This window comes from Aptenodytes forsteri, unplaced genomic scaffold (assembly GCF_000699145.1).
Source record: "Aptenodytes forsteri isolate BGI_AS27 unplaced genomic scaffold, ASM69914v1 Scaffold55, whole genome shotgun sequence".
NCBI lineage: Eukaryota > Metazoa > Chordata > Aves > Sphenisciformes > Spheniscidae > Aptenodytes > Aptenodytes forsteri.
The window spans coordinates 2,651,928-2,662,835 of record NW_008796063.1 but is presented as its reverse complement, the minus strand read 5'-3'; the positions used below and the strand labels follow the sequence as shown (position 1 = coordinate 2,662,835).

The following is a 10,908-nucleotide window of genomic DNA, read 5'->3' as shown; positions in this document are numbered from 1 at the left end:
CATACATCAATGGGAAAATATTTACTTGTCAATAATGTTATCCATTTATTTAATTTCATTCTGTTTCATTCTTGTTTCAGTTCTGCACATTTCAGCAACAGAGGTCCACAACTGGAAGTTGTTTCAAACTTCTCACTTCTTGAAACATTAGTGGAGTGTTTATTGGGACTTTGGAGAAGCTGTTCATGATGCTGTGCATATTTGGAAGCTGACCCATATCTGCATTCACAGATTTGACACAAGAGCACAAAACCTGGGAGTGAGGGTGGAAGGGGGAAGGAAGCATTGCCAGGAATGATAATTCTGAAAGATATGAGATGAAATACTGAGTTCTTATTTGGGCAGCCTTCTTTTAGGTATGGACTCATTATAGTTGCTGGTTATCTGGGTGCTGGGGGTAAAGTATGCCACTATACACACACACAAAATATATATATATATATATATATAGATATAAAAGCTGTGAGCTTTTTGTCTATAGGAAGAAAATTCCCTCGTACCATAAAAAGGGATCTCTTCATTCCATAAAGAGAGATCAGTGCCTCAGAGGAGGCTAGAATTAAGGCAAAGGCAGGCCTGTGTACACAGAGAGTGGCTCCATGTTTCCCCGCTTCTAAATGATAATGAATCATTTCAAATAAAGCCCTGCTCCTGCAGTTTCTTATGCAAGTGGGGGCTTCCACTCAAGTTAGCAAGACCCTTCAGTAATGAGATCTGCTCACTAGGAATAGGGCCAGAGAAATTTTTGTATATTCTACATCTATGTCTATATGTATTTGCACACACATGCACACACATGTACATATACACGCACAAACATGCACACACAGAGATTTATAAATATATGTGTGTATATATATATACATATGCAAAGAGACAAGATTGAAAACCATGTCAGACTTGGAATGTTATCCACTTGTCAGAACCATTTAAACTACTATCTACACAGTACAGACTGAAACTCAACTTTAAGATTTTTTATTTTTATGTACAGTTCATTTTTTTTCTCTGGAAATAAAATATCTAAATACAGACAGACTGTAATGTTTTATATGTATAGCTTTCAACAATACTTTAGCTGAATAAATGCTTTGTACATAGTTCTGTCTTTTAATGGAGTTTACAGCTACATTGATAAAATGGATTCCTCATTTCCTTGATTGTTTTTAACCAATAACAAGCAGAGAGACGATTACAAGTTAATATTAATAAGCTGCTCAAATAACACTGGTTAAATTATGTACAATACAAACCATTCATACAAATGAAGACTAGGATATTGAATTTGTTACAATATTTTGTAATAAAGATAAGACAGCCACTTATAACTTACATGTTCTCTGCCTTCTTAGAGATCAGCTGGAGAGTTTTTAAGTAGCTTAGCTGGCCTGAACTCAACCAGGTTTAAAGAATCAGAGCTTAAAGAGTCAGAGAAACAAGAAATCAGAATGTCTGCCCGCATGTAAATTCCAAATGTTTGCCCATCTTTAGTAACAGGCTCGCTCCACGGAAAAAGAGCCACGTAACACCACCTCGAATGTGCCTACTGTATGCTGGAAAAAAGTCACAATGCTTTGCTGTGTTCATATAATAAGGAATGCTGAACTCTAGACACACATTTTTCCCATTTTAACAAGTATTTACTCCTACAGTATTATTTACCAGTACAGCTACTCCAAGCGGTAGAATGCATGAGTGGGGATTATTGATTGGCGTGTACTCAAAGGACTTTCAAAGAGATTTCCATAACAGTCTGTGTTAGAAACCATTCTCTGTCTAGTTAATCCATTTTGCTTGATCATAGGTTATCCTGAAACCTTAGATATCAGACAATGAAAGCTCTCTTAACAGGAATCTCAATAGACGTGAGCTGAAAAGAGTGTGTATCTCTGTGTATGTGTATGGTTTTATTTCAAATCCATAGTGATTTACAACTAGATTGATACATGGAGCTGACTGGGCAAAAATTACATTAGATTGTTTTCCACTAACATATTTGCAGCCATTTGACATCATCATCAGCGGGTAGACACATTCCAGGCAATAGATGTGGCCTTCCTCCTTGAGGTTACAGCCCTGTCATACGACCACTTTTATTCCCCAGGCTTCAGTCTCAGACACGTGTTGGTCCTCACCCTGATGGGAAGTAGGGTGTGTCACTGTGATAGTTGTAATCAGGACACACCTTTTGTACTAGTTTATAATCTGTACTATAAAAGGAAATGTAAATACAGATTACTTTAAAGGGCTTGGAGCAGAGCCATGACACGTGGCTCTGGGTCTGCTCCTGATAACAGGTTTTTGAAGGGTCATAGTTGCAAAGTGTGTTCTTGGTAGCCTTGTCAACCTTTTCATACTCGATTCGACAGTTAAAGGACTTGGAATCTTTGGCATCAATCACCGTCTGTTGTGCCAAGTCAAATTCCACTATTTTTGTAGGGGGCACTAGGCTGACAGATACATTCCCTTGACCAGTGGAGTTATGCCTGAAGTAAACACTAAACGTCCCATTGCCATGGTCAACGATTTTCCCCGTTATTAACAGATTTAGCTTCACAGTCTTGATGTTGGAATGAAAATCGCCCCAGCCAAACATTTTCTTAAATTTCCCAGTCTTGACGATGGGCCGTCTCTTTGCTCTGGGCCGAGGCTCTTGCAGGTCTGTGGAGTTCCTCAGCCAGTCCCAGAGATCTTGCTCAGAATAAGTTTCTGGGGCATCGTATCGCAGGTCCAAATCTGTATCGTTTTCCTTTCCACGAAAAGTCTGTGACAGCAGTCGGCTGATGGACAAGTCTTTGCTACTTTCTGTCCATATGTGCTTTAGTGTGGATTTGGAGCTTCCTGATTTTAGTTCTGTTTTTCCTCCATTTGTTAAATTTGCACAGGTAACCTGAAAAAGAAAGAAGGGAAGAAGAAAGAAAGGATATATTGAGATAAGTAATACAAAACCCATCATTCCCACCTGAGGCCAAAATGATCAGGTTTCAAAATCATAGGGAAATTTTTTTGAGAAATTAAATTATATCTCTGTACTCAGTAAAACAAAACAGAAACATCTATTTTCCTCTTCTTTCCAAGTAGTCATTACTTAATTCTCCTTTGCCAGTCTTTTACGCTGGCCTTCAGATTTAATCCCAGCCATTCACTTTATTCTTCAGCCTGAAAGCTACTTCTGCTATGGTGCCTGTAAGTGATGAGTATGTAATGAAGTACTGCAAAAACTAAGGTACACAGCCATGTCATCCTCCAATCTGTATGTGGCTTTCACTGGCCATTTCTCTTCTCAGAGTGAAGTACTCTTGCTTGAATGTTCCCTCTGCAAAGTGACTGTGTCTTCCACCATCCGCCACATTCATTTATTTTTGCTGCCCCTGAAGCCCACTGTCAGGGTGCTATCTTGGTGGTGCCAGACTGACCATGCTGAGAGTCCATGTCATTATAAATCTAATAATAGTAATATAATTTCCCTACTCCTTTTACGAGTACACATTGGTCTGTGTTCTTGACTGGGACCTTCAGTCACAACTACAATATAAATACTAGAATAATGAAAATTTTAATGAGTTTTGCGTCGACACTGTATATACTGTGGGCTGTACCTCAATTAATGCAAGAAGAGTCACAGTCTTTTCTTAGCTACTGATTTGCCTTGTCTGTATCTAGTATGACATGCATTTCTCCTTCCTCATTTCACTTCTTTTTTCACACCTTCCTCCCCAAACCAAAAAGTGATCTGTGCAAGACAGAAAACCATTTGTGTGTTTACAAGAAAAATAGGGCCACCAATTTAAAAGTAGTAATAAAAAAATCCTGCAAAATCACATTTTTAAAAGAGACAAAATCTTGCACCAAGTTCCTACAATATCATAAACTTCAGACATAGATTTTCACAGAATTTAGTGTCAGAGCAATTTGTCTTATTTATATTTTTTCTCTTTGCCTTAATTGTGTGGAAAACAGAGAACAGATGCAGCCTCGCAGCTGTCTAACATGCAGCACTGGTAGAGAGCTCTGACAGAGTGTAGCAGGGACGGCTGGAATTGGCAGGGGGCAGCGGGTGGATGGGAAGGGACCAACACCACCCTTAGTCCCATTTCCCCTAAAAATTTGCATCAGACATACTGCCACATTTTGTAACATTTGGACTGCTCTGAAGAGGCCATCAAACTTCTTACTTCCCTTTTCATGGCTACATAGGAGATTCTGAATACGCCTGTTTTATTCCTCTGTGTTCTGGCACTGATTTACATGCTCCTATCATACTTGCAGTTATATCTTTCTCTTCACTTAAAAATGAATTGAGTATATTCCCAACCCAGGAAACCCATTGGAAACCAGCTAGTATTTAAATCATGGCCCCTCCCTACTGCTACAACTGGAGGTATATGTCACGGAGGATATCTATCACAGCATGGCCTTTTCATTTCCTAACAATCATGGAATTGAAGCATGCTTTCATTAACTTCAGTACTTTTTCAAGGTCAGTTGAAGGCACGTACGTAAAATCAGTCTAAATTGTCTCAATACGCTGATCACATAGGAGGTATGCCCCCAGCCTTTTACAGTAAACAAATAGGTAAATAAATCTGTCACATCCCACACTATACCTCCCCAGTGCATTTCAGGTTGGTGGGCCAGTAAGGGTAATAGATAAAATATGGGTTTTGTTTAGGATTGTGCCAAAGATTGTTCCTCCTCTTTTGAATGGAAGGAAGGATTAAAACACAGACTAGCATTTCAATAGGCAGTTTGTAACTGCATCTTAGCATCAACACAGTGAGCCAGGAGAGAAGCTATAATGAAATGCACTGATGGTGCACTGGTTAATGAAGCAGCAATGAAGATGTCACAGGGAGAGAGAAAGAGACTCAGAATATAATTTTGCTGTGGCATATGGGGAAGGAGTACAAAATAAGAAGAGAAATGTGGTTAAAAGGAAAAATGTGCCTGTCTAGCATGAATCTGGCAACCTGCTATGAATCTAAGCAGTTAGCTAGCAGAGCTAGTATACCTGCAATCTGTAGGTAAGATAGAGATTGCTTACCACTATATTTTTCTTTGCTCACAGCTTGTTTTTCCTTTGTTTTCCCTTCTGCATCCAATGATTTACATTTCATAGGATTACACTACAAGTTCCATGTAACAAGATGTAACGGTATAAAAACATTTTAAAGGGAAGGTCTCTTTTTTTCAGATGTACAAAACTGAACACTGAGGAAAGGAAGCAGGTATTTTCTGAAATAGTTGCTGACTGATCCAATACATGTGTTTTTTTGAAAGCCAGTATATTTCATGGAAATAGATGATTCAGATTCCATGCATGCTATACTGCTTCACACCTGATCTAACAAATACAATTGATTGTTACTGTCATCAATTTTGTAATACCTGAAAGACTTCTGGTCATGCAGTTAGCCCCAAGACCTCTGTTTGTGATTTTCAGTGTGGGTAACCGGCTGCATTCATGATTAAAGGCCTGAACCTGCCCTCCCTAGTCAAGTGTCTGTGTAAGCACTAGAAAAAACAGCCCACAAGGGTTAATAAAAAAGCTCTAGAATTCATTGTTCTTCACTAGCATTTTCCAGCCAACTGCTTTTTCATATACTGTTAGTATACTACGTGCTATAGAAAGTAGCTATATTTATCCTCAGAGACTTGCACACCCAATAATACAGAGCACTGCTGTGTAATAGAATTTCTGCAAATGCAGCCGTTATTTTCACATGAACTAGTCCACAATTTTCTTCCATCTCTCTTCTTTCCAACCACAAGGCTGCCATAATACAGGAAAGAACATGCAAATCCATGAGATTTTGCACTTAGTAGTGTGAAAACTAGCTTACTGAAACATAGACCTATTTTAGCAGTGCATGAAAAAAGAGCCAATTTAAAATGGCTAATGGAGAGCTAAAACACTGAGCAGCCCAAATTCTATGGTGGCTTTTTTGTCCTCTTCCTTGAGTATATTTGTATGTAATTCAGAAACCTGCATACTCTACCTTATCAATTTGTTCACTATAACCAGTGTTGTCTTCTTTTCCACAGCCAAGTGCCACTCCTAGATGAAACATTGAAAAGTTTGGCCCACTTGTACTGGGCCTGGCTAGGATAGAGGTAATTTTCTTCAGAGCAGCTCATATGGTGCTGTGGTTTATATTTTTGACCCAAACCCCGGTAACACGCTGCTGTTCTAGCTCTTGCTGAACAGTGTTTGCACAGCATCAAGGCCTTCTCTGTTTCTCTCTCGGCCCCTCAAGTGAATAGATTGGGGGGGTGCACAATAGGTTGTGGGAGGGTACACAACTGAGCAGATGACCTGAACTAACCAAAGAGATATTCCATACCATATAACATTAGCAATTAAATGGAAAAGAGAAGGTTTTAGGGGGGGTTAGCCATCATTTGCTCAGGAACTGGCTGGGCATTGCTCTACCCATGGGAGGTGGTGAGTATTGCCTTTGCATCACTTGTTTCATTTTGTTTTCCTCCCTCTTCTTCCACTTATCCTTCACTTATTAAACTTTTTTTTATCTTGACCCCCAGATATTCTTGCTATTATTCTTCCTTTCCTCTTCCCCTGTCCCACTGGGGAAGGGGGGGAAGTAAGCAAGCAGCTGCGTGGTGCTTAGCTGCCCACCGGGGTTAACCCACAACACCACTACAGTGCAATATATCAATGTTGTGAAAGGGCTGAGGAGGGGGATTTCCTCCGTGACTGCATAGCTAGAAGTGGTTTTGAATGATTATGATGTCAGCAGTGTCTATAGAATAGTAAGGAGCAAAAAGATTTAGAAATGCTTATCCAATGCTACAAATGTCAGTGGAAAAGCACTCAGTAAGCACGGCAGACTGACCTTTTTGTTCCAGTCTTGCACTTTTAATGGAAAGTACGAATTTCCACTACCTAGTAAAGTTTGCTGATATCAAAAAGGTACCAGGAGCTGACTGCCTGGTAACTCTTTTCCAACAGATAGTGACAAATTGTTATTCCATTTCTTCTGCTGCTTCTAGGAAGTAGCAAAGACAGTGGTTTCACTAGGCACAATATCCCAAAGCATCGTTTAAAAAGGCACAGAAATTGACCTGTAATTCAGTTTTTACTCCATTAAAATAGAATACTCCATTCATTCTGTATCCTCCTTTTTGAGGGTGAAGATTTTTTTATGATGATGTTTAACATCATTAAATGTATTTTAATGAATATGTGTAGTTCATTTAGGACTTCCTAAAGGACAGGCAGTTTATTTGTCTCAGAAATTTTGGAGTTTACTTTCAAGACACTGAGCCCTGAATGCTTTGTCAGGTCAAACCTGAACATTTGGAGCAGAGAAAACAAAGTTGAAAAGGGATCTCAGGAAGCCATGAAGGCCTCAAGTGGTGATTTAGGCCCTCTTCTCAGTGTAAAATCAACCATAGGTATATTAACATTAACTTAAATTTAAATCAATTTGAGATTTAAAAGAATAGTCATTCGAAGAGGTACAGAATGCCTCTTGATTTCTCACTCCTTTCCTTTTATTCTAGCTCTATTACAGTTCATTACCTATAATTACAGTATTGGTTTAGAAATTATGTATTTATTCCTCTGAATGTATGACTACTTGAGGGCAAATGAAAATGTAAACAAACAATCTAATACTCAAGGTAGAAAATCTCTCTCCTCAGGTAAATAACTAATCAAAACCAAGATTGTTTTTGCTGGCATAGCACTGTGAGAATTTGGCAGCACTGTGTTTGCATATGTAGTGTATAAAAGAATTCAGAATTTTCTTTCCTCGGTCAGATATCTCAGATACAGCATGGGTAGGAGAGTACTGATGGACATAACTATAAAGTGGACCATTATCAAGGCAGGACAGCACTCAGAAAATTTTAGCTGGATCCAGTTTCCTCATATTAATCCCGTGGGGGTGGAGGAAAATCTGGACCTAGTTTACTGTTCTACATTGATCAATTTTTCTTCCTGTACCTGTCTACACATTGTACAAAGTTACTAGTGGCATGGAAATATTTTATTCAGTGAATAACTTCCAGACAAGTCAAAGCCAATATTCTACAGAAATTTGACCATAAACAGAGAAACTGTGCATGAAAGAGGGTGGACATGATTATAACAGGGGGGAGTAAAACACAGTTGAAGGACTTGCATCTGTTACAAACTGACACTTCGGAAAGGAAGGACAAACACGGAAACACGGAAAACCACATACATTAGTATTTCACAGAAACAGACCTCTCTGGTTTTAACTTACAAGCCTTTTTGCCACATGACATGAAAAAATAAGGATGTGGATTGGTTGATCAAAAAATGCAAACTCAGATGAATCTGACAAACGGAACAGTAAATCCTGATCTACTGTGTCAAATGAGAACACAAAAGTGGCTATGCAGGATCAAACCAAAGACTCGTTCAGAAAAATGTCCTGTCTCCAATAGCAGCTATAAGAGATGCCTGGAGAAGAGCAAGAACATGGCAAGCATATGATAGTTCCCTAATTTCCTCCCAGCTGTCAAATATTTCTAGTTTCCTCTGCTAGATATTGTTTCTGTATATGTTTTCCATTTCAGTAACTCTCAGTAGACTGCTCTTCTGTGCATTTGTCCACTCTGACTCTTTGTAAACTTTTAACCTCCATAACATCCTTCAGCAATGAGTTCCACAGCTCCGTTCCCTCTTACTGTCTGTTTTGAACCTGGCTTCTGCCACCTTCTTTGGAGAACCCTTCATTCTCCAGATGGAAAATTCAGTCTCTATCCAAATTTCCCATGCTCCCCCTTAATTTTCTTTGCTGCTACTCTTTACATATTTTTTCTACAAATATCAGTGAGTGGAAAATTTGATGATTTCTAGCTACGTAAAGAAACCTACTTCTAGCCCACCAGTACATGCCTCAGCTATATCTGTTCATAGTAGTAAACAAATATTGATCACTTTTCCAGCCTTGAGTACTAGCCTCCTGGGTCACACGAATAATCCCTTGTATGGAAGCCATTCTATACCTATACCTTTGAATTTCCTTTCTGTCCTTCTCTGAAGCCTCCTCAGTTCTATTCCCAGTTCTATCTTTAAGATGAGGAGACCAGAATGGTACACGGTATTCAAGATGCGGCAGAACCATGGTCTTGTATGGTGGCAAATGGCCTTCTATTATTTGTTCAGTCTTTTTTCTCTACTAATTCATAATATTTTATTTGGTTTTGAACACTGATGAGCACTGAACTGATGCTTGCATGGAACTGTCATAACCCTAAAATCTCAATCCTATTTATATATGAAGCTGGGATTTATTTTTTTCCCATGTGTTTCACATTACAGTTACTACCACAGAATTTCATTCCTTAATTTACTGCCTGTTTACTAATTCTGACAACATCTTTCTGCCATTCCTCACTGATGGCTCTTATCTTTTCTAGTCTGAAATATTTTGTCATCAACAAACTTTCTCATTTACCTTTCCCAGGTCATTTACAAATATATTGAACAGCAGAGGTCCTTGCACAGAGCCCTGAAGAATTCATATGGTGACCTCCTTCCATTACTGACCATAGAAAAAGAAGCATCTGAAGTTTTCAACAATATTTTGTAAAGTAATCACTTGGGATCATTCACTTAAGCATAACTAGAATTTTTTTGTCACACAAAAACCAGAGGGAAGGTAAAATTTTTTTACTGTCTTTAAGTTAGGAAATTGAACTTAATATACACTGTTACTGAAATTTTTGTGTAGATCTACCTTAGGATTCATAAAAATCAGCTTAATACTATCAACTGTGCTCAGCTCAGCTTTAAATTCTGTATTTTTCTTGTTTTAATCTATGAGCTATCATGTTTGTACCGAATGGCCCTTGTTAGAAAGAAAATGTGGCTACCTGAGCTTTTTTCATCATTCACAAAACAGAGGTTACGCAAGAGCAGAAGCTGATAAAATTCAGCTGATGACAGCTGATATAATTCAGTGAAATTTAACATCATTGAGATTAGAGTGCTTATATCAGTTGATATCTGTTTGAGATCTGACTAAGAATCAAATACTAATTAGAAAATTTGTACCCACATAAAGATGAGGGCACTAATAAAACACTAGAGACACTGCTTTGTTTAGAGACATTATAATTCTTAACAGTTGTTGATCATAAAATATTAAGATATTACAGTGGGCTGTTCTGCAAAAGAAAAATAACTAGCACAAGTTACAGTTTTACAGTGCTCTTCTACACAATGTAAGTTGCCTGTTATAAATAAGTCTGAAAACTAGCAAGTCTCAAATAATTTTCAGGAAATGCAAAGGTGACAAAGCACCTTCAATGGTTGGTTTCCAATGACAATGCTTAAGAATTACCATGTCAAATTTTGCTTTAGAGTCTCATTTCCTCTCCCTTGCATTCATGTTGGCTGTGCGCTAAACTGTGACACTGCCACAAGTCCTGTGAAATCTAACAGACTGATGAAAGAAAGTGGCAGCCTGCCACCACATGTTAGGAAAGAGTCAGAACATGTCCTGTGCCAGCCCAGTCCATGATCTAGGGTGGGAATCACCTCACTGATCACCTCATTCACCTGGAATTCAGGTCCCAGTTCTAAACTATCCATCTAGGCTTATTCCATAATCAATAGAGAGAGAGAAACAGAATGAACTACCTCTTCTGTCTCCATGAGGTATTGATGAACCTTCAAGGACTGAATAAATGCTCTTCATCTAGATGCCTAAGGGTAAGCAAGAAAAGTCTGACCTATGGTGCATAGTTTGCCCTGGAGATAACACCATGGAGAGAACACAAAGGCTGCAAGCTGGAAGCAGGACAATGATTGCTCCAGCTAAATGCTTTCTGAAATGCTCTAGTCATGTTCAAGTCCACTGCTCCCTATATATCTGTAAGCACGCTCAAGCTAGTGCTGTGTTACTCATA

At 38.7% G+C, this 10,908-nt stretch overlaps 1 protein-coding gene across 1 annotated transcript in view; it reads right to left on the bottom strand.

Annotated features, from left to right (window-relative positions):
* Nucleotides 1-956: 956 nt before the first annotated feature.
* NXPH1 (neurexophilin 1) overlaps nt 957-10,908 on the bottom strand; it is a 68,488-nt gene continuing 58,536 nt past the window's right edge. The window contains exons 2-3 of the mRNA XM_009286534.1: nt 3,579-3,631; nt 957-2,890 (exon numbers count right to left, since the gene is read on the bottom strand). Of these exons, the coding sequence (XP_009284809.1) occupies nt 2,132-2,890; nt 3,579-3,631 (812 nt within the window). The 3' untranslated portion in view covers nt 957-2,131. The remainder of the gene's footprint in view (nt 2,891-3,578; nt 3,632-10,908) is intronic.